The 24,308-nt window shown below is 39.6% G+C and overlaps 2 protein-coding genes across 3 annotated transcripts; one reads left to right on the top strand and one right to left on the bottom strand.

Annotated features, from left to right (window-relative positions):
• Nucleotides 1–138: 138 nt before the first annotated feature.
• On the top strand, nt 139–6,327 carry bccip (BRCA2 and CDKN1A interacting protein). 2 transcript variants are annotated; one of them, XR_014630148.1, is made up of 8 exons: nt 159–330; nt 447–521; nt 700–780; nt 1,857–1,946; nt 2,078–2,265; nt 4,105–4,270; nt 5,253–5,559; nt 6,038–6,327. XR_014630148.1 is itself a non-coding variant. In XM_084434434.1 (7 exons), exons 1-7 carry the CDS (start codon nt 199–201, stop codon nt 5,421–5,423), a joined length of 903 nt encoding a protein of 300 aa, XP_084290560.1. In that variant the 5' UTR covers nt 139–198; the 3' UTR covers nt 5,424–6,327. The 2 variants fall into 2 exon arrangements, 1 of the variants encoding a protein (XP_084290560.1); XM_084434434.1 differs by having other exon boundaries at nt 139–330; nt 5,253–6,327.
• dhx32a (DEAH (Asp-Glu-Ala-His) box polypeptide 32a) lies at nt 6,254–24,308 on the bottom strand. Its single transcript, XM_084434433.1, has 11 exons — nt 23,812–24,308; nt 21,567–21,760; nt 17,895–18,267; nt 15,116–15,349; nt 14,894–14,987; nt 13,366–13,515; nt 9,812–10,003; nt 8,915–9,055; nt 8,650–8,840; nt 7,578–7,768; nt 6,254–6,578 (listed from the first exon to the last, which is right to left on the bottom strand). Exons 1-11 carry the CDS (start codon nt 24,073–24,075, stop codon nt 6,404–6,406), a joined length of 2,199 nt encoding a protein of 732 aa, XP_084290559.1. The 5' UTR covers nt 24,076–24,308; the 3' UTR covers nt 6,254–6,403.

The raw sequence follows: 24,308 nt of genomic DNA, 5'->3' as shown, positions 1-24,308 counted from the left end.
TCTTCTGCTTCCCAACACATTGATCTGAAACAGACGCCATTGTGGATCTTGTGCAGGGGGGTATTGTGCATGTTGCCCGTACGTCTACTGTGAGCCAAGATGGCCGACAAGACTCATCAGTTTCCTAACATGTGGATAACACAAAACGTCGCTGTGCGTGAACTCGTGTCTGTTTCCTGCGTGCTATATTGGAGCAGCATGGCTTCATCTGCGAAGCGGCGAGCTATTGAAACGGGTCAAAACCCCCAAGACAGCAATGAAAGCTCGGACGAGGGTCTGGAAGACTCTGGGGACGAGGGAAGTGAAGATTCAGAAGAAGAAATAAACGAGGTAAGTTGCTATTTTAATTGTTATTGCAACCAAAAAAAATATCGTGATGTGCAGGCCAGGCTGGTTTTGCGTTTAAACACGCTGTTTAATGAGCAATATATGTATTTTGTGTTTAGGAGGTCGTCGTGGATTTTGAAGCACACGCGATATCTGACAACGACTTTCATGGCATTAAAACCCTTCTGCAACAGGTAAACGTTACGTTACCGACGTCAGTGTTTGTATTGCACTAAATATACAGAAGTTTGCACTTCAACAGAGATTAAAATGGCAACAACGAATATCTATACGTTACATACACACACAACATACATTATTTATATCTATATTTATATACATATATCTGTATGTATGTTTTTGTTTTTCCAGCTGTTCCTGAAGTCTCACGTGAACACCTCTGATCTCACTGACATCATCATTCAGCAGAATCACATTGGCAGTGTTATCAGGGTGAGACTCATTTAAACATTAATATAATTTTACTGTCCATAACTGTATGCTTAATTAACAGCTTTACAGTAATGTTATGTAACGTTACATTCATTGTGATCAGGGTGGTCCGTGGAAAGTTTAGAGAAAAATATGAAAATAAGGTTTAAATAAATTTAATGATTAAAATAAATAAAACAATAGCGATTCCAATCGATAAAAAAATTAACTAATCACATTTTTCTGTAAGTAATCACACCTAACATTAATGTTTTTTTTAAATATATTTTTAGATTGTAATAATTTCACATTTAATCTCCAAATTAATGTAGAAACAAAGAAAACAAAGAAACAAATATTTGTTTAATGTCAGTGTCATTCAGCATTAAAGCTATCAATTTTAACTTTTATTGTTAGGCATTAAATATCATAACAACTTTTAATTTAAGTGAACTCAAAACTTCTTCACATAAACCCATATTAATAAATGTCCTGTGCCTTCAATATATAAGGGCTTGTTTATTTTTTCTTTTAGTCTATTCAAACCGCTTCAGATTTTTACTTGTTCTGTCAAAATGCACAAAAAGTTATTGTTTTCGTTGTTTTTGAAACCATGTATTCTTGTAAACAGTGCTTTAAGATTTTCAGGTAGGATATTTACAGAAAGTGAATAAAGTTATCAAACACTGCACAGTCTTCACTGCATAAATGATAAATTAAATCTATAAATTAAAGCTGCCAAAGTTATTAAGTCAAGAGCAGTGAGTGATTTTATCTTTTTCTTTTGTTCTTTGATTATCATTAATGACAGACAGCAGCAGGTTTATTAGGCTTCTGTCACTTTAAGATCTGACACGCATACCATTTTCTCATAACTTTACATTCATTCTCATATAGGATGATTTGATGATGGATGATCACATTTGGGGGTCCGTGGCATCGAAAATTTAAAGTCTCTTCCTTAAAATACATTGATAATAACCATACGAATATTCATTAAATGTATTGAACATCAGGATTAATCTGGTTGTGTCCTTAATGATCATATTATCAATGCATGTTTTTGTTTTTGAATATTTTCTGTGTTTTTGCTCCAGCAAGCTGAGGTACTGGAGGACAGTGATGACGAGGGCGACACAGATGAGGTGTTTGGATTCATCAGCATGGTGAACCTCACAGAGAGACAGGCGAGAGACTGATGATACTCATATTTATGAATGCTAACATGAATATGCTTTATGTTGGGGATCTGGAATGTTCAAAAATCTGATTGTGTTCCTGTCTGGTTTTCTGATGGCTGTGTGTGTGTGTTGAACAGGGTGTGGAGTGTCTGGAGAAGCTGAAGGACATGATTATAGAGCAGTGTGTGAATTCCAGCTCCCTGGATGTTCAGGAGAGGTTTGAGCAGCTTCTGTCGGGTAACGGCCCCTCAGTCGGGCTGCTGCTGAGCGAGAGATTCGTCAACGTCCCGCCACAGATCGCCCTACCGATGCACAAACAACTCCAGTAAGCGTTCAATAGATGTAACCAGCAGAGGGAGTGTGTGGATCTGAAGATAATGCAGCTGCGTGTTACAAATACAGCATGAAATAGGGTTAAAACATTCAAATTGTTAAAAAGGTGATGTTATAATAAATTTGATGTGCATGAACAAAGAAACTATATTTTATCAAAATCTCAAGTAGGTATCACACTTTTTAAAGTGCCTATTTTTAATTAGAGTTTTTTTATCTTGGATGCATGTGAACTAGAGTGCGGATCAGGTCGATTCGCGACCGACCCGCGTCCGACAGAGCAGTAACCGAACCCGGCCCGCGTCCGACAGAACCCGGCCCGCGTCCGACAGAGCAGTAACCGAACCCGACCCGCGTCCGACAGAGCAGTAACCGAACCCAGCCCGCGTCCGACAGAGCAGTAACCGAACCCAGCCCGCGTCCGACAGAGCAGTAACCGAACCCGACCCGCGTCCGACAGAGCAGTAACCGAACCTGACCCGCGTACGACAGAGCAGTAACCGAACCCGGCCCGCGTCCGACAGAGCAGTAACCGAACCCGACCCGCGTCCGACAGAGCAGTAACCGAACCTGACCCGCGTACGACAGAGCAGTAACCGAACCCGGCCCGCGTCCGACAGAGCAGTAACCGAACCCGACCCGCGTCCGACAGAGCAGTAACCGAACCTGACCCGCGTACGACAGAGCAGTAACCGAACCCGGCCCGCGTCCGACAGAGCAGTAACCGAACCCGACCCGCGTCCGACAGAGCAGTAGCCGAACCCGGCCCGCGTCCGACAGAACCCGGCCCGCGTCCGACAGAGCAGTAACCGAACCCGGCCCGCGTCCGACAGAGCAGTAACCGAACCCGACCCGCGTCCGACAGAGCAGTAACCGAACCCGACCCGCGTCCGACAGAGCAGTAACCGAACCCGACAGGCATAAAGATATTTATGTCCGAGACCGACAGTTAAAATCCCATTTTTTTCTCATACTAATGACACATGTACGTTTGTTTGTGTGGAAAGCCCGCTTTTATTAAGCAACTGTAGGAAGGCATTCGGAAATGTCAACAGGATGAGAGCATCAGCGCGCACGGAGCAACAAGCGCACTTAACACAGACGACGCGCATGCACGTGTTTCGTTGTCACGGCTACATAAACAAATTTCCGCACACAGGAAGACAGATGTTATGGTAGGCCTAATATTTTACATGTATTTTAATCACAAAAACGAACGTTTGTATCAAGTGAAAGCATCAGGCACATTGGCTACCTACATAATAAGCTGTTTTAAATTTAAAATGTTCAATGCCTTATCGCGCTGATGTGACCGAACCCAAACATAATTTCTAAATATCTGTCGGGTACCCATCCTCTAGTGTGAACCTGTTGTAGTAGACTCCAAAACAAAATTAGCAACCTGCAAAAATAGTGGCACTTTAACAATTACCATCCCCAGTTTTTCCATTGTCACTCACTGTCATCCAACTAGCAGATATCCGTCACTCTGGTGATGCTCTCATGTTGTGTCAGGCTGAAGGTGTTTTGATGTTTTTGACTGTTTGCGGGCGGCACTAATTCCATCACGTGGCTTTTCAAGGATCTTATGTAATATTATCACTTATGTGGGTCAACGCGTAGATAAGCAAAATCACATCCCCAAAATCCCTGTTTCCATCTGGAAAAATGTAGCCGTGTGTATACCACTGATATACAATGTTTTCTGAAATGATTCAGTTCTGCTTGAACATTTAATATCTGCTTGATAGAACTAGTTTGATGTGTTTCTGATTTGGAGAAGCAATTATCTAGCGCATGTTGATGAAAATGCTGTCGTTTGGTTGTACAGGAAGGAAATGGCCGAAGCACAGAGGACCAATAAACCCAGCGGTAAATGCCAGTTCTACCTGATGATCAGCAAAACCTGTAAACCAGCCAAGAAGAGCATATCTGGTCAAGCTCAACCCAAAGAAGAGATCCGGTTTGTGAACGATGAGGAGGAGTTCTTCTACGAGGTAGTCAATATGAACGCGTAATTGACGTTTGCTTTATTAAGGCGAGACACGGCAGGCAAAAACATCGTTTTTTTTTTTTACTGGTCAATTTTGAGATTTTTGGATATTTGTCTTCTTTCAGATTTGTGGTGAAAAAAAGTCCAAAATACACATTTAGGTCTTTATTTTATTACACTTTGTCTGTTTGCGTCTGTAGATTTCTCATAAATTCAACAAAAGTTGTTGTTCTTAATCAACACGCTGCTCCGCGATCGCTGCCGGCACCCTGTCATCACATGCACCGTTAGGAAGCTCTCTCTCTTCTGTACAATCCAAATATGGCCATTTCCTTTTTATCAGCAACCAGTCATGAAAGTCAAAGGGCTGAATGCGCAATCTCATTGGCTGATGATAAATCTTTAAAGCTCGTTTTCTCAAAATGACTTTTCTCTCATACTCCAAGTCCGAAATCTCCATTTCAGTAGCACCTCTATATACACCAAACTTTCCAGTCTTGTACCTAGTTATATTATGAAGACATTTACTGAGGGATTTGTAAATATATTATTTCTAGCCTGATTTATATAACATTTTATTCCAAAAAACATGGCAAAAATAATTTTTTTAAGGCTGATTTACAGGATAACAAAAGTAGATATCCATAAATCCCTCTAATTTTTTCCCTCATCCAATATGTGAACACAATGAAAAAAATCATTTTTAACCTGGCTTTATCCAATTCTCAGATTTATTAAAATATATGCAAATTTGCACATTTAATTAGATATAGCCTAATTTGCATATTTAAACATTAAATTACAGAAAACTTGTAATACATTTTTTTCTCATCTTAATGTAGGTAATCAACTGGGAAAGTTTCATGGTGATATCTGCTAGTTAAACATTTTACCCTATTCATCTCGCCTTAATACATCATCTTGGTTTAATTGGGAATGATTCAGTTTTGAACATCTCTTAAACACTTTTTTTTTTCTCTTCACAGCAAGCCACGCTGAAGTTCAGCTACTCCGTTCAGGATGAGGCCGATTCCTGTGCGACTGGAAAGTGGTCGTATGACGACGTACCGCTGAAACCGTTCCGTACCGTGATGGTGATCCCGATGGACAGGATGGGAACCATCATAGATAAAATGACTGAATATCTGACCGTCTAAACTGAACTCTGCTCCTCTTGTGGTTTATTTTTAAACGTTGTTCAAGAAAAGAGTTTCGATGAGATGTTAAAGGGTTAGTTCACCCAAAAATGAACATTCTGTCAGTAATCACTCGCCCTCATGTTGTTCCAACCCCGTAAGACTTTCGTTCATCTTCAGAACACTAAGATATTTTTGATTAAATCTGAGAGCTGTCTCACTCCTCCATAGGCTTCTAGGTAATTGATATTTGCCAGCCCTGAAAAGTTAGTAAAGACATTGTTAAAATAGTCCAAGTGACTACAGTGGCTCAACCTTAAGTTTATCAAGCGACGAGAATACCTTTTGTGTGCAAAAAAACTAAAATAACGACTTTATTCAACTCTTCATGTTCTTCTGTGTGGGCCTGAGTGAGTTCACGTAGCGTAACAGCACAACGCTTCTGGGTTGTACGTCAGAACTTAGGCTCACTATTGGCCAGCACCACACACATGACCAGCGTCGGCCATTTTTAAACTTAAGGTTGAGCCACTGTAGTCATTTGGACTATTTTAACAATGTCTTTACTAACCTTTCTGGAATGGCAGATATCAATAACATAATCTATACATGGAGGATGGATTACTATGAAGGAGTGAGACAGCTCTCAGATTTCATCAAAAATATCTTAATTTGTGTTCTGAAGATGAACGAAAGTCTTACGGGGTTAAAACAACCTGAGGGTGAGTAATTACTGACAGAATTTTCAATTTTGGGTGAACTAACCCTCCTTTAAATGTCCCAGGTCGAGTTTAAGGTTGTAATAAAATGTTTAAACTGGCCGCAAAACAGATTGATAACAAATCACCCCAAACCAGTGAAATCATTTATTAATTCTGTACATAATCAGTTGAAATTACCCACAAAATAAATGACCCAAACTTAATTCTTGAGTGTCTTTTTCAAAAGGAACAATACAAAACATTTTGAACTCTTATTTACACAAGCATGTTTTGATGAGGTCACTGTATGACACATCGGTCATGTGATTCGGCCTCTTCCGTCTGTGGCGCAGCTGGTTGAGACTTCGCTCTCACGCGCCCTGTCCTGTCGCTGTCCAGAATGAGCTGCAGGATCTCTTTACTTTCACTAGGGGGCAGGTTACAGAAGAAGTACTGTGGTGCCATTTGAGTGAACCTGAAAACACAGAAGGGAACAAGACTGAAAAAAATGCAGGCGTATCACTGTTTAGATAGGGTTTTGTTTTGGAAAACTTGCATTCTGCAGGGACAATTACGTTTATTTAGACATTTCTAACATTATTAATGCTGTTCTTTTGAACTTTCTATTCATCAAAAGTATCCTGGGTAAAAAAAAATTGTTTCCACCAGAATATGAAGTGTTTCTCGAGCAGCATATTAGAATGATTTCTGAAGGATCATGTGACACGATGCTGAAAATTAAGCTTTGATCACAGGAATAAGTTATATTTTACAATATATTCACATAGAAAACTATAATTATGAAATTATAATAATATTACTGGTTTGGTTTTATGGTATAATTGATCAAATAGAAAGAGACTTCTTTAAAAAATATAAAACTCTTACAGATCTCAAACTTTTGAACAATATTATGGCAATATTCATCAACATTTTTTGATTCAACAGCCAAGAGTTAAAGACATTATCACAGCAAACTGATTTTATTAGAGGTACAAAAATAATGTTTTTATTTCCAAAGATGATAACTGGACACCTTGGCTGAATTAAACATGCAACTTGAGATCATCCATTCTACAGATTAAAATGTTTATTGTTGCATGAAGTTTTTGTCAGTGTTCATTGTGCTGAATTCATTAATTAAAAAGCTAGTACTGCATTCTGGACACCAGAATTGTAACATTTATAATAATATCAAGGACGTTCACAATGGTTGTGTTTACATCTGCTAAATGAATAAACGTACAAGAATAGCACAGGTGATCTGAAGCTGATCTGGTTTAATCCTCATGCATATCATGGGATGTGTAATCTGAAAAGCTCTCCCTTGTAAATCCAGATTACTAATGATGACACATCAAAAAACATGATTACTCTGGATGACGTGGCATAATAATGTTTGTAGCAGTAGGCAAGCCTGAGTCGGAGGAAAGGACTAAAGAAAGAGCTGTACATTGATGGGAGGAATACGTACGCCTGCGGCGAGATCTGTGTGACGGTCCGAATGCAGTTGTCGTCGGAGAGGTTGTACTCGTGGAACAGAACCCACTCCGGCAGACCCAGTTTATGAGCCTTTGCTCCGTAACCAGACAGACGGTGAACCTGAGCCACGTGTTTATTCAGCAGCATGAAGTAATTCCCCGAGCCGTCCACATCTCTGGCGATCTGAAGAACACAGGAGACGCTTCATAAAACACATCAATGACTGACACTTCAAACTCAAGCCCAAAACCTACTTAAATGAGACTATATTGAGTCCTGAGACAAAAAAATAATCTGATTAAAAAGGGGCTATAATTGTTTGTTCTAATTATAAAATGTAAAATACGAAGATAAAATATATCTAAATCTGTGTTAGTGAGCAGTTCTCCTTTGCCGAGAAGTCCGAATTCATCCACGACCATCACCTCATGTTGCAGCATGATAATGCACGGCCCCATGTTGCAAAGATCTGTACACAATTTCTGGAAGCTGAAAACATCCCAGTTCTTGCATGGCCAGCATACTCACCGGACATGTCACCCATTGAGCATGTTTGGGATGCTCTGGATCGGCGTATACGACAGCGTGTTCCTGGTCCAGCAACTTCGCACAGCCATTGAAGAGGAGTGGACCAACATTCCACAGGTCACAATCAACCTGATCAACTCTATGCGAAGGAGATGTGTTGCACTGCGTGAGGCAAATGGTGGTCACACCAGATACTGACTGGTTTTCGGACCCTCTCAATACAGTAAAACTGCACATTTTAGAGTGGCCTTTTATTGTGGCCAGCCTAAGGCACACCTGTGCAATAATCATGCTGTCTAATCAGCATCTTGATATGCCACACCTGTGAGGTGGATGGATTATCTCGGCAAAGGAGAAGTGCTCACTAACACAGATTTAGACATATCTGTGAACAATATGAGAGAAATAGGCCTTTTGTGTACATAGAAAAAGTCTTAGATCTTTGAGTTCAGCTCATGAAAAATGGGGGCAAAAACAGGGGGTGTATGTATTTTAATTAATATACAAACATACACAAGCCGTAAAACTATTCAGACCTGCATGAAGTAGCCAGCGAGCAGCGCCCTCTTGATGTTGAGTGCGTTGGTCTTGGTGCCAAAGGCAGGTTCAGAGATGGGAAGCTCGATCCTCTTCAGAATGTCAGTGAGTTGGGCTCTGATGGCGTCAGCCGTCTGCAGCGAGGCGCAGCTCAGGAAGTATTCCTCACACCACTGCTCCTGGCTGAAATCTGTCACACACAAATCTGTCAAAAGGGCTCGCTCTTCCACCCGAGCATTCATGAGTCAAAAGCGTGTCGCTCACATGGTTCCTTCTGGCTGCGTTTGAAGGTGTTGTAAATGTTGATCAGGGTGAAGTGGTCGCCCTCGGGATGCTGGAACTTCATATGACACCGCATGACTTCTGTTACCATGCCAACAGGAGGCTCAATGAAGCAGCTTGGTGCTGATGGAAACAGATGTAAATTATTACATAAGAAAGGGATAATGTACATCCAGCCGGTTGTTCTCTCAGAATAAACCCCCGACAGGGTCTTGCATCAGCCTGAAGGGGGTTTATTCTGCGATAACAACCGGCTAGATGTACATTATCCTGCTTATTACACGGCTACTTGCCACATGAGTAAACAATTAGACACGAAATATTGATCTGAGTTGAAATATTTTATTAGGTCTTTAAACGCAAAGCTTCCATGAAGAGAGAGCAGTTGCAGCGCGGCATGACGGACATTTAAGAGATACGTTATACAGTCATACCACTTATTACACAGCATTTCACCACATAAATTATTATGGAGAATGAGATAAGAGATATTGAATAAAATCGTACCGGTTTGTATTTTATAATCCAACAGTGTACAAAACAATAGTCACAAAATGGCAGCAGCTGCGTTTGTATGAAACGAGAGAGCGAGTCCACGATGGCATAATTAAATAACTGTACACAAAATATTGATTCGACTGAGTTTTAATATTTTATTAGCTCACCAAATGCAAAACTTCCACGAAAAAAAAAAAAAACCTTCCTAGCAAGCGTACAGCACTGCTGACTTCAGTAACCCGGATGAGCCTGTGTGTTATCTGTTTTCAGCGGTTGTTATCTGGGAATATCATACCGCTGGATGGCGCGATTGACCAATCAGAATCAAGTATTCCACAGAGCCGTGTAATGATATACGTTAAAACATAGTTAAAACATTACCTGTGAGCATTGCAGCGATGGTTAGCATCTCACTGGCGCAGTCAAACTCACAGGACGCCAGCAAAGCTTTGGCCATCTGTGGATCCAGAGGAAGCTCTGACATGATGATGCCCATCTCAGACAGGTTTCCATCATTGTCCAAAGCAGCGAGATAATCGAGCTCCTCCAACGCCTGCATGAGCCCCTCTGGATCTGGAAGGGGAAAGTGTAAAGCAACAAACATCATGCAAATGTGCTTCCTGTGACTTATTAAACGTGTGCTAACTAATGAAACAAGTGTGGGCAGTTGTCTCTGGCATTTCTAAAAAAATAAATCACTTGATTTAAAGTCCCCATGAAATCAAAATTGAAGTTTTTTGGCTTTTAGTATGAATATGTTAGCCTTACCGTTACCTATAAGCTAGTGTGTTCCAAAATTCGCATTAGAAGATATAAGCATTCAAAACTTAGTCTCTCACTTCTGCCAATATGGATCAGTGATTAGGATAACATCGCTCTGCACTTCAGCTCCTCATCAGATTTTCTGTCCAATCAAATGCTCTCTAGAATCTGAAGCTCCGCCCCCTACTTCATAAATAGACGCTGAAGCTGCAACTGAAATCGGTCACTCATTCACATATTTACTATTTTCTACGTGGTGAATGGCACATAGCGCACTATATAGGGGATAGGGAACAATTCAGACAGTGTAAATATGCTTTCCATCGGGGAGAATAAAGTATGTTTTCACATTAGTGTCACGTGAAGCGCCACAGCTTCGGTCCAGAGACACGATATCACAGAGCGGATCAGAGAATCCCGCAGACCAGAAAACATACCAGACCCATTTGAATTTTGCACTGAATGCTGTATTTTAAAGCGATATGGAGGAGATTAGGAGGAGAAACGGTTCGAGATTAGGAGGAAATTGCATGTAAACAAAAAGCTATTCAGTCCCTCCAGGATTTCACTATTTTTTTTGTGATTTTTGCGATCAAAATGACTGATTTTGTGGTGGTGAATTCCAGAAATTTGTGAAAAAAATTGCGATTTTATAATTAGGACATCACATTTACCATAATAGTATTATGTCAGATGCACAATAGTCATACATGACACAAATCACAAACAAAATGCATAAAGCTTGTTTATTTTGGTCTAATCAAATTATCATCAAATTAACTTTTAAAACAACCTATGGGCAATTTTTCTACCTGACCTATGTAAATATTAACAGCAGGTGTAGTAATTTATACTGTAGAACTGTGTGTAAATCCTGAGTTGAGGGGTCCTGAGCTGCAGTAGGCAACCACTTAACGTTACTTATAGTGTGGCGTTTTGCATGGCGTCCCCACTGCGTATAGCTACGCAATACGAAGTGACCGTTCGAAAGGTTACTATCGTAACCTCAGTTCCCTGAGAGTAGGGAACGAGTATTGCGTAGCCAGCCGCACTATAGTAACCTGGCAAGTTGTCGCTTCAGTCGTTAAACCTGCTAAAATGGCGTTTTTCGGGGACTAATATAGACTAAGGCCACCCCACCTAGGTGCCCGCACCATTGGATGTGCAGTTGCCGCAGCACAGCCAATGAGTGAACCAGACACTCACTGTGCTAGCTGTGCAGCTGCAAAATGCGTTTTACATTATAGGCTTCAGTAAATCGAGGAAAAGGAGTTTCCCCTTTTCCGCAACATCTGTATCCACGTAAAAATGCATTGAAACTTTAATTAAACTAGAGATATTTCAATTGGGTGATTATAATTTAATGTTTTGTAAGGTCTTTTTCATTTTGTGATTATTTTGTGGTTAAATTAGGAATTATGCAGGATCGCAAAAAATGCGACATTTTGTTGATTTTGCGTTGTATTCAGCGATCGTGGAATCGCGAATAACTGGAGGGGACTGGCTATTGGCTATTTTAAACAAGGGGAGGAGCTTTTCGATGTCCCGCCCTGTCTTCCTGTTTCAGGGGAAATTGCGTCGAAACATTAAAGGGATATTTCGCCGCATGTGGATGATAGACAACAACTCCCAGAATGCACTTGCTTCGCTGCCCTACGAGGCCACTCCCAAGCCACGCCTACTGGTTACAGAGGGCAGTATCGGGAGAAATGATACACCTAGGCTACTAGTGACTCGAAACTGAAAAGACGGCGTTTTATCGTGAGATCCCCCTATGGGCGGGTTGAACACATGCGGGACGAGCTCCTCCTACTGGCTGTAGTCTCTCGCCTCTGGACAAAAAAGCCTCCGATGATGAAGCTAAATGACGATTTTTGCGTCATCAGAGGTTTTTTTCCCAGACACACAATACAGAAAACTCTCGTCTCAGGGGGACATGAGGGAGGGAAGCACGGTCAATCGAAGATACTACCGGGTTTCTACTGATACAAAGCTTAATGCTAATCGGTGAAGTATCCCTTTAAATAACGCTGCACGTTTCAAGGCACTTTAGCGGGCCATTAAGCAGGCAGTTCTCCACGTTTCCACCATCACTGAGCTTTTCTCTTCCTGTTTATATTATGTCTGTTGGCTGTGCTTATGTCACTAATGAATATCTCTCTTTCTCCTCTGAGCTTCCCGCAGTCCAAACAGTGACCAGAAACAATGAGTCTAAACCCAGCAGACACAGAGTTGTCAGTTCAGCAAATGCACGCATGCCTGAACACCAACCAGCAAACCCGTCTGTGCACGAGCACACCTTCACATATGAGCAACACTTATAGATTACATTACAATAAAGGCCCAATTTACTTCAAAGTGAAATCGAAGAACGAACTGGTGTGACATTTCGAACAAAATCAGGCCAAAACTAATTTTGGTTTGTGTTCATTTCGGGAGTTCGAAACAGCTCGTCAAAACGAACTTTCTTGAAAAACCACCTTTGAACCTATTGGTCCGTGGCGATGATGTAATAGGTGGGTGTGGCTCTGAGGCTCCGCCTTCTTCTCCAGTCCATTTCCACAAGTAAAAACATGAACACACTGGAGAGCTGCTTTATACTAGAAAATTAAGTTCTAATTGAAAGAGATGTTTAATACTGTAAAGCTGCTGCTTTTAAGCAATCTATTATATAAAGTGTCATGTAAATACACGTGACGTGACTTGACTGGAGTGTCGAATTGCAGAGCTGGTGCAAACATCCACATCACTATGATCAGATGCTTTCTTAACTGTTGTTTTCTCACCGCTGGCATTTTTGTTGTGCGTTTATTTTGTTGTTGAAAGGAAAACCTGCACACATTTACATATTCATCTTAACGTGCGCCGTCCGGATGTTCGCTAACGGTTTATCGCTGCTCACATATTTCAAACTTCTTTTTACCCCAAAGCGAAGAACGAAAAAGAACTTCGCCATAAGACTTTTAGTAAAGACTATGCAGACTGAACCTGCTGTGTGTGTGTGTTCATAAAGAATCTCATGTTTAGCTGATCTGTCCGCTTAGAGACAGGTAGAGAAATGTGTTTAGAGACATTTCTCTAATCTGTAAAGTTAGATGTTGAAGAAGATCCTCTCTAAAGTTATTTTATGCCACTGTGAAATCCTAGCCCAAAAGAAATGAAATCTCACCCACCAGGTCTGCTAATGAAGTCACAGTGTCCGATGCCGGCCACCTCCATCCTCTTCAGAAAGAGCGCTGTGGACGTGATGTTTGAATCCAGGATCCGAGGAGGGATCTCAGCGGGCAGCTGAATGCCCTCAGGATACAAACAGAAGCACTTCCCTTCAAACCAACAGATTCAACATCGATTCACTACTGACAATATTTACGTTTTCATCTAAAAATCGCGAATTTCACTTTAAATATTGCATAAAACATTTACGAATAAAGCACAGTTTCCATCCCATGAGTTCAAGAGAACAAAATCACTTCCTGGGAAATTGGTGCAAAACATCTGTAATAACGCTGCAATCGTGGAAGCGTTCAGGCGTAGCGCAATAAACGCCGTCATGTGATCTTGCGTTCAGATGCTGCTGTTTGGGAAGACAATCGTGCGAGGAAGGAAATTAAACCAAATCATTCTGATGACAGACTTTGGCTCAGGCGTTTCAGAACAACCAAACTAATATTTGAGATGCTGTGCGATGTGATTGGTCCACTGGTTAGTCCAGTTATCCAATCCCATCCTCTGTTGAGGCAAAACCACATGATTTTTTTGTTGCATATCCAGGGATTTATTCTGTAAATATGTTTCCATCGAACTTTATATGCATGTTTTCTTATCGGATAAAGAAATGAAACGCCTCAATTGAGCACATAAGGTTTTTTTGTGCATTTTTAGAATTTATGCGCATCTTGACGTTTCTATCCAGCATTTTTTTTTTTATGTGTGATATCCCAAATTTCACATACAAATAAGGTGGATGGAAACAAAGCTAATGACTCTCTACAGACAGCCAAATTTAAAATTGTAAAATTTAGTTGCAGCACTAAGAATTATGACAATTCTGTTTTATTCTTCTTCACAATTAATTCATCATGAAGCTCATAATGTCAAAAACTCATTCAAACTTTTACAGATTTCTCTCTCATACTGCTCCTTATAACCACTGAAAACTGTCAAAAAAAATCTAGCCCAAAGTCCAATTATGGACGTTAAAGGGATAGTTCACCCAAAAATGAAAATTCTATCATTGTTTACTCACCCTCAAGTTGTTCCAAACCTGTATGAGTTTCTTTGTTCTGCTGAACACAAAGGAAGATATTTGGAAGAATGTTTGTAACCAAACAGATCTCGGTCCCCATTGACTACCATAGTATATATTTTTCCTACTATGGAAGTCAATGGGGACCGAGATCTGTTGATTACAAACATTCTTCCAAATATCTTCCTTTGTGTTCAGCAGAACAAAGAAACTCATACAGGTTTGGAACAACTTGAGGGTGAGTAAATGATGACAGAATTTTCATTTTTGGGTGAACTATCCCTTTAAGTTAAAAGTGGTGGGTACAAAATGACTCATAACGAAATCTGGTGGGTACGCATCCCCACTGAAATCGACGTCTATGGACATCACTTAGAGCACCTTTAAGTAAACGCAATTTTTAATTCTTAAAGAAACCGTTGCTTGAGCACAGATTCTGCTGAAAGTTAACGCACCTGTTGATCCAGTCAGTCGTTTGCGGATTTCAGCTTGACATCTACTGATGGGTCGGATGACCTCTGAACTTGCTCTCACTCTTGGGTTATATACCTACAAAAACAATGCCACACAGAAAATATGAATTTATTGTTACAAGACTTTTCACTCATATTGTTGGTGCAAATATAAAAAGTAAAAGGTGAATTCATTTTTTGGAACATGATTTTCAGCACACTCACTAATCTCTTCTCTACTCCAGTATCAATGACAAAACTAATAGTGTCCACCGCCCAGAAGAGATCCTCTGATTGGCTACAGGAAATGAAGACCCGCCTACTCGTCTGTTGGCTTTCTGTGATTGGTGGACATATTCCGGTGTGTCCGGGGAACAGAGGAACCACTAACAGCTCTCCCAGAGATGCACTCATTCTGGACGCTTCTTTAGTGAGAATATTACAGGCACACACAACCTCCTGAAACACACACACACACACACACACCATTATCAACAACAACACAAAATGTGTCCAACAGGTTAGAAAAGTAACACCTTAACTCAATAAGACACATGATTCGAGGTAACATTCCTGTCCGTCAGATGCACAAATGCCATCTAAACGCAAAACGTATGCTAAAGTTGAATGCTCAGGCTCACAAGTTTGTTCAAGTCACAAACCCCAAATATGAGCAAACACAGTTTAGATTTGTGAGAGGCATTAATGTGATTTTACGGAGCAGAGAGTCAGTAACAGTGGAAGAGCTGAGTGGACTCATTCATTCAGACGCTGCTGATTCTGCTGAACACAACAATGTCATTGACTTCATGCAGAACATTGTGTTAGCGCTGCATCACTGTTAGCTACTGTTGCTACTGCTAAAAGATATGATTAGGCATTTGAACAGTCTCTAACCCATCTTCTGCGTGCAACTTGTTCCCTTGTTGGTGTGCTAGTATTTTTCTAAGCGATCAGACTTATAAGACTTATAAGCCAATAAGAGTGAAAGAGAAAGAGTGAAACATAACACTGAAGAAGGGACTCAAGCCATATCTACAGACCAGAATATCATAGAGACTTGAACTTGAAACCTACACTACTGTCATTTGAAAAAAGAAATGGATACTTTTATTCAACAAGAAGCATTAAATTGATAAAAAAAAGACAGTAAATACATTTATATTGCAAGAAAATATTCTTTTAAACTTTTTACTCAAAGCTCATTCTAAATGTATCACGGTTCACACAAAAGCATTTCACAGCACAACTGTTAATAATACAATGACAATAATCAGAAATGTTTCTTGAGCAGCAAATCAGCATATTAGAATGATTTCTGAAGGATCATGTGACACTGAAGACTGGAGTAATGATGCTGAAAATTCAGCTTTGATCACAGGAATAAATTACATTTTACTATATATTCACATAGAAAACCCATATTTTAAATTGTAATAATATTTCACAATATTACTGCATTTTTGATCAAATAAATGCAGCCTTCGTGAGCAGAAAAGACTTCTTTCTAAAACCATAAATAAATCTCACTGACTCCACACTTAAAGGGATACTTCACCTCTGGAAACATGAATGTGTATTTAAAATGGGTCATTTATGTAGAAGAAATGTGAAATTATTTTTGAATTTGGAGCCTTCTAGACTGAGAAAAGCCATAAAATGTATTTTTGGCTCATGTGGATGAAAGACAACAACTCCCAGAATGCACTTGCTTCGCTGCCCTAGGAGGCCACTCCCGAGCCACGCCTACCGGTAAGAGAGCGCAGTTTAAAACAACTAGTCTAGGCTACTAGTGAGTCTCCGTGACGACAGGTCTGGGGTGCGTTTCCCGAAAGCATCGTTGGCCAACTATGATCGCAATGTCCACTGAACTCTATTGGTAACGACGGAACTTGCGACCATAGTTGGCCAACGATGCTTTCGGGAAACGCACCCCTGCCCGGGATTTCGAGATCGCCCAAAATGTCCGGGATTCGGCTTTTGCGTTCTACAGTCGACATTCATTGTGTTTACTGTGGCGAGCAGGATGAGGCTGAGGGCCGCGGGGGAACGATGAGAGGCCGGGGGCGTGATTACGGAGACGCACCGGTCTCGTATCTCTCACGGAGGAGCGGGAATTTTCTTAGCAATGTTAAAACGCACATCAACCGATCACTTGTTTAGCCTTCATGTAAACACTACATTTACAGTAGATTCACCAATCGGAATGAATTCAGTTCGATTGAAACAAAAGGTGTGCATGTAAACAATGAATGGCGACCGCAGAAAGCAAAAGCCGAATCCCGGACATTCTGGACGATCTCGACGGCCGGACATGTCCGGGAAAAAGAGGATGGTAACCCCTACTACTCAGCTTTCTCCTACTACTCAGATTTCTCCTACTACTCAGCTTTCTCCTACTACTCAGCTTTCTCCTACTACTCAGCTTTCTCCACAGAACAAGAGCCTGCTAGCTTAGCTTCCAAAAAAAGATGGCTGACACTATGTGTACATTCTGTGAGTGAGATCCCACCCTGTATGGGCGGGTTGAAAACATGCGGAACGAGCTCCTCCTACTGGCTGTTGTCTTTAGCCTCTGGCCAAAAAATCCTCCGATGACGCAAAATTACGATTTTTGCGTCATCTGAGGATTTTTTCAAGACAAAAAATACATAAATCTCTCGTCTCAGGGGGATATGAGGGTGGAAAGCACAGTAATTCAAAAATACTACAGGTTTTCTACTAATACAAAGCTTAATGCTAAATCCTGAAGTATCCCTTTAAAAGGAAGTATGATAGTCAGCACATAAATGCTCCTGTCTAAGTGGTCAGTGAGAATATTTAGAAGATTAAACATTCACTTTTGGTGTGAACAACATGAGCTCTCCAGTTCCTGAATCATCCCTGCTTAGGGTGGACTTTGCAAGAACTCTGGTTAACTGCCCGAATACTCAATGCTTATATTTTTGCTCCCATAACATGCAGTACATGAGCTGTTGTAATGCACTAGCGCACGCCACCTCACCTGCTCAGAAGCTAAAAACACTGCTACGTCTCCAGGCTCTCTGGATCGATGGACCTCCAGAGCGAGTCTCAGAGCCGAATAGAAGCTCTCAGAACTGATGCTGTTGCTGTGGATCACTTCACCGGCGCACGGGGCGTCCACCTGCAGGCGCGGGGCGTTCCCGTAGTGTGTGAAGAGAGTGTCCGAGGCGGGCGGCGCGGACAGGACCACCACACGCAGCTCGGGCCGCTGGAGAAGCACCTCTCTGAGCAGACCCAGGAGAACATCAGTGCTCACGGTCCTCTCGTGGGCCTGGTCTATCACCACCACCCCATAATGCTCCAGCATCGGGTCTGACATCATCTCACGCAGCAGGATGTCATCAGTGCAGTACCTGCAGCCAAGGACATACATTTGGTTTTGACATTTTATGCTACAAAATAGGCGCGCGTGCACACACACACAAAATGTTTTATCAGCATTATTGGTGACCTGTTCAACAGAAATACAAGCAAAAACAAAAGCAAAAAACAACTCTTATTATGTGCTTTTATAAACGGGTTTTGAGACATATTTGACAAGACAAAGTTCTTTAAAATAAATAAAATAAATTTTCTGTAATAAAATGAAATAAGACATTTGATTAGACAATTTTTTTATAAAATAAAATATGGATTTTTATCTAATGTTTTTCATTAATCGGTTTTTAGAAGTGCTGTCAAAATCAATTCATCATGATTAATCACATCTAACTTAAAGGTTTGTGTTTTAATAATATTTCTAATATGAGTGTGTGTGTGTGTGTAAAATACATAAAAGACAGATTAGAACCGTTGCTTTATAAATTAAAATAAAATATGCCTTTTTCTTTTATTATTTGCTATTAATAGGTTTTAAGACATATTTATGTAGGCACATTTGGTAACACTTTATTTTACGGTGCCCTTGATACAGAGTAATTACTTAATTAGGTACTTAGTAATAGACGTTGTAATAACATGTAACAAAATGTACTTAACATGTAACTAAGTTATGGAACAGCCTGTACTTACAGATTGTAATTACACACATGTAATAGGCAGCTACTGTTACACATGTGTAACAAGCCGAGTTGGATGAGGTTTATAGATACACATGAAGTACACTTAAGTACATTCTTGATACACTTTATTTTACGTAGCTTATACCTGTGTAATATTATGTAATTGCAATGTAATAAGGAAACTACTGCATGCATTTAAGCTGTGAACTAGTGAGTTAAATCAAACTAAGGCAGAGAAAGATAAGGTATGTATACACAAAGTACACTTAAGTACATTCTTGATACACTTTATTTTACGTAGCTCATCCCTGTGTAACATTATGTAATTACAATGTAATTAGGAAACGACTGCATGCATTTAAGCTGTGAACTAGTGAGTTAAATCAAAGTAAGGCAGAGATGGATAAGGTATGTATACACAAAGTACACTTAAGTACATTCTTGATACACTTTATTTTACGTAGCTTATACCTGTGTAATATTATGTAATTACAATGTAATTAGGAAACTACTGCATGCTAGAGTTCTCAACGGGCCTGAAAATTACAACCCGACCCGACCCGGCCTGTGGTTTTTAAAGCCCGGACCCGATGTAACCCGACACATCAACTTGAATTATCTGCCCGAACCCGCGTTTTTTTTTTTTTTTTCATACACCTATTATCATGACCAGCAGACGGGAATTCAAATCAACCTTTAATGTTCACGCCTTTTAACAATACAAACAATAAACACTTTCCAGACCTCTGATTTTCCCAGTCCTGTAGTAGCGACGGTGAATTCACCTGCGGCAAGTTTACTTTTCACCAACTCCATCTTCTCCAGGCTAAAGGCTTGCACGCAGCGGCGTCAGGTCTGCCCCCACCCCTCTCCATGATGCACGTTGCACGCAGCAGCCAGACTTTCTTTACGGTGAACAGCAGCGATGATTAATAAAAAATTGTTTGTTGTTGTTGTTTTTTTCACTGAGCGGAAAAGATTAAGCCCGAGGTCCGACCCGACCCGAGTCATTTGCTTATATTTCCGACCCGAACCCGGACCGAACCCGCGGGTCCCGTCGGGTTTGTCGGGCCGACCCGACCCGTTGAGAACTCTACTGCATGCATTTAAGTTGTGAACTAGTGAGTAAAATCAAACTAAGGCAGAGATGGATAAGGTATGTATACACAAAGTACACTTAAGTACATTCTTGATACACTTTATTTTACGTAGCTTATCCCTGTGTAATATTATGTAATTACAATGTAATTAGGAAACTACTGCATGCATTTAAGCTGTGAACTAGTGAGTTAAATCAAACTAAGGCAGATAAAGATAGGGTATGTATACACAAAGTACACTTAAGTACATTCTTGATACACTTTATTTTACGTAGCTTATCCCTGTGTAATATTATGTAATTACAATGTAATTAGGAAACTACTGCATGCATTTAAGCTGTGAACTAGTGAGTTAAATCAAAGTAAGGCAGAGATGGATAAGGTATGTATACACAAAGTACACTTAAGTACATTCTTGATACACTTTATTTTACGTAGCTTATCCCTCTGTAATATTATGTAATTACAATGTAATTAGGAAACTACTGCATGCATTTAAGCTGTGAACTAGTGAGTTAAATCAAAGTAAGGCAGAGATGGATAAGGTATGTATACACAAAGTACACTTAAGTACATTCTTGATACACTTTATTTTACGTAGCTTATACCTGTGTAATATTATGTAATTACAATGTAATTAGGAAACTACTGCATGCATTTATGCTGTGAACTAGTGAGTTAAATCAAACTAAGGCAGAGATGGATAAGGTATGTATACACAAAGTACACTTAAGTACATTCTTGATACACTTTATTTTACGTAGCTTATACCTGTGTAATATTTTGTAATTGCAATGTAATTAGGAAGCTAATGCATGTATTTAAGCTATGAACTAGTGGGTTAATTCAGATGGATACCATTTGTAGATACACAGGAAGTGCACTTTAGTACAATCTTGATACACTTTACTTTATGTTACATACAAGTAATGTGTATGTAATATGTAACAGACTCGGCTTGTTACACATGTGTAACAGTAGCTGCCTATTACATGTGCGTAATTACAATCTGTAAGTATAGGCTGTTCCATAACTTAGTTACATGTTAAGTACATTTTGTTACATGTTATTACAAAGTCTATTACTAAGTAATTAATTAAGTAATTACTCTGTATCAAGGGCACCGTAAAATAAAGTGTTACCGCACATTTCTATAATAAAATAAAATAAAAATAAAAATAAAAATTAAATTAAATTAAATTAAATTAAAAAGATACTTGACTAGACACATTTAAATAAAATGAATTTTTTTTTTTTTTTTGTAAATTACATGTTTATTTATGATATATTTATATTTACATTATTCAGTAGTCCTCCATAGAGAAGTCATAGCCAGAGAAATGCCTCCCTGAACTTGTGAACCTGAACCGTACAATAACGCAAAGAGGCCTCAAGTATGTGTCATGCATGTGAGGAGCACATTCTTCTCATACTTTAACTGGGCAAACCAAACCAAACCAAACCAAACCACAAAACATAAAATATCACCAACTTGAAAACCTTTGGTAATAGTGAGCATTTCAGTGTGTTTTTTCTGAGTTTCACACAGACCTGAGAATCGTGTCGTTGGAGCAGCACGTCTCCAGTGGGATGCTGTATCCGATCTCATGGCCGATGTTGATGTCCATCTCGTCTGCAACGCGGAGGGCCAGATCTACAGCCTGTCGTCTCTGGATCTGACTGCACACCACCACACCGTTCTGGTACTGCGCACACAGACAGAACTCTGCACACCACTGAGGGATCTACAGGACACAGGGAACACACATTATAGTGCATGCGGAAGCCTTCGGGTAACGATTATGACAACTGTTAGTCTGTTGCTCTCCTCTCTCTATGTGCCACACACACTGCTTTGGTGTCAGTCTTTGTCTGCCGCCGGTCAACATTAAAATCTGTCCTCGACTGTGTTTAACAGCTGCGGGTTTGAGATGTCTGCGCATCTGCTAAAGACAGGTCGGGTCAACTTAACAGATGCACGGCTTCCTATTTCTACTTAATACACATTTACAAACTGCAAAATCATAATGCCAGAATTCATGCAAAATCAACAAATCAAAGATTTTTCAGATGATAAAACTGGACAACTGTAAAGTATATATATATATATAGCTTCCATTCAAATGTCAATCATTCAAAAAGGACCAAAAACAAAAAACATTTTAGCAGACACTTTTAAAAACAAGACTTAAATAACAGGTGTAATTCAGGACTCAAAATTAGGGCATATGAAATAAAAAAGGAACAAGTTTAGTCAACAAAAATCTCACAATTCATTTAGTTTTATTCTTATTTTTATTGTATTTAGATAATTTTAGCTGATCTAAAAATCCTTTTTCTCAATCAGTATTACTTGGTGTCAACTATTCTTAAAACAGAAAAAAGAGTGAGTGAGAAAGATAAGACTTCATAATAAGATATTCATATTTTAAGAGAAATGTATTTTGATCAGTTCCATTGTTAGATTTTTGTCTTGTTTTAAACCTAGCACTATCTAAATGTATTATTTCTAGTGCTGTCAAATCAATTAATCGCATCTAACATAAAAGTTTATTTATTCATTCATTCATTTTTATTTTATATATATATATATATACACACACACACACATACATATATATATATATATATATATATACACACACACACACACACACACACACACACACACACACACATATATATATATATATATATATACACACACACATATATAGTTTAATATAAACACAAACTTATATTAGAAGCGATTAATTGATTTGACGGCACTATTTCTTATTTTCTAAAAACTATTTTGAGATGCACAACACTCAAATGATCTAAAAATGAAAGCAGAAGCAAAGTTTTGTCCTCCGCTGAATGAACACTGTTTGTTCAAACACAATGGTTGTAGCTGACTGACTCACTCCACAGCAAACATCCTCATGATACACAACTGATGACCTCATTTAAAACGAAGTAAAGTATATTTGCTCAGATTTAAGAATCACGATCAGGCCAAATGCAAACAGCAGGTCTGAGACTCATATCATGCAATGGAGAAACAGTGTTTAGTTTATCTATTATTATGTTCAATTTCTAGAATGTCTGGAATCTAAATGAAATTGGCCGCAACCCGCAGGATTTTGAACTGGAAGAGGGATTTACTTAATTAAAATGAAAAAGAAATTAAATACAGCTCATTAGTCCCAAAACAAGTTTTGCAACAGCACATCAGTAATTTGGATTCATTATGCATAGTTATTATTCCAAGATATGTAGAATAGGCCATTTTCTCAAATGATTAGACATAAAACACTATCAAAACAGTTAACAGACAGACTTTAATTTTCTCACAAAATGGCAATAATAAAGCAATAATTATTATTACTGACAAATTATACAACTGTGACAGACCTCAGTCCAGTTCAAAAGCATATTGATTTTCATAGTAAAGATGAGGTGCTGGTCAATGAACAGTAAAGCAAGAAGTTCACACCTCATGGCAGTGTGTGTAGGCTTAATGTTTCTCCAGACTATTTTTAGTGCTTCTTATTAATGTGCTGAAGTTAAAACTGGTGCTATATTTACACACTTTCCTGAGATCACTAAAATGTCAATGAAGTGTCTCGGCTTGTTTGCAGTCCAGCCGAATGTAAAATCAATGGCACATTTTAGACAAGAAGAAACATCCAAATAAAGTAAACAAATGGTCATAGGTTGAACTCATTGAAAAGTTTAGTATGTTGCCATTTAAGAAGAGCACAAAGTGCTGTGTAAATACAGTAAAAGCGTGATAAATAAGCATGCTCATCACCTGTGTGCTTTTGCCAGTCTTGGTTGTTCCTGAGACTATAACAATCTGATTCTTTTCCAGCAGAGTCATGAATTCATGTCTGTATTTCCAAACAGGCAGAGTTTTCCTCTCCTGCAGGAGTCTGTAGTATCTGGAAGAGTATGGCAATCCATCAAACTGATTGAGCTCCAGATCATCTCCAAACTCGAACAGATCACAGTAAGATTCCTCCTCATCCTCCTCCCTCTTGAGTTCTCCTTCTGATATCTCACTGTTTCCAGCCATACTGACCAGGTGAACACATGTGATTATTATAAAGTCACTCGATCAGATCCTCCACACCTCCGTGCTCGTGCATGTGTCCTAAACACCCTTAAAAAGCTCGCTATAGTTGGATAGCTACGTGTTGGAAATCTCACAGCGCTGTCTGGAAACGCTGGTGTGCTCTCGTGCGCGCGCTCAGTGGCGCTGTCGTGACCGCGGGCGCGTGACCTGCCCAGTTAATCCAGTTAATTCAC

Source organism: Rutilus rutilus (genome assembly GCF_951802725.1).
Source record: "Rutilus rutilus genome assembly, chromosome: 16".
Lineage (NCBI taxonomy): Eukaryota > Metazoa > Chordata > Actinopteri > Cypriniformes > Leuciscidae > Rutilus > Rutilus rutilus.
This window is presented reverse-complemented; position numbering and strand designations above follow the sequence as displayed.

Excerpts from the sequence above, each read along its gene's own strand:
- bccip (XM_084434434.1), top strand. The coding sequence starts at position 199 with ATGGCTTCATCTGCGAAGCGGCGAGCTATTGAAACGGGTCAAAACCCC. Across the intron at positions 522-699 it reads TTAAAACCCTTCTGCAACAG|CTGTTCCTGAAGTCTCACGT; the intron begins GTAAACGTTACG and ends TTGTTTTTCCAG. Across the intron at positions 2,266-4,104 it reads CCGATGCACAAACAACTCCA|GAAGGAAATGGCCGAAGCAC; the intron begins GTAAGCGTTCAA and ends TTGGTTGTACAG.
- dhx32a (XM_084434433.1), bottom strand. The coding sequence starts at position 24,075 with ATGGCTGGAAACAGTGAGATATCAGAAGGAGAACTCAAGAGGGAGGAG. Across the intron at positions 15,350-17,894 it reads TGTTTTTAGCTTCTGAGCAG|GAGGTTGTGTGTGCCTGTAA; the intron begins GTGAGGTGGCGT and ends TGTGTGTTTCAG. Across the intron at positions 7,769-8,649 it reads TCGCTGGCTACTTCATGCAG|ATCGCCAGAGATGTGGACGG; the intron begins GTCTGAATAGTT and ends TGTGTTCTTCAG.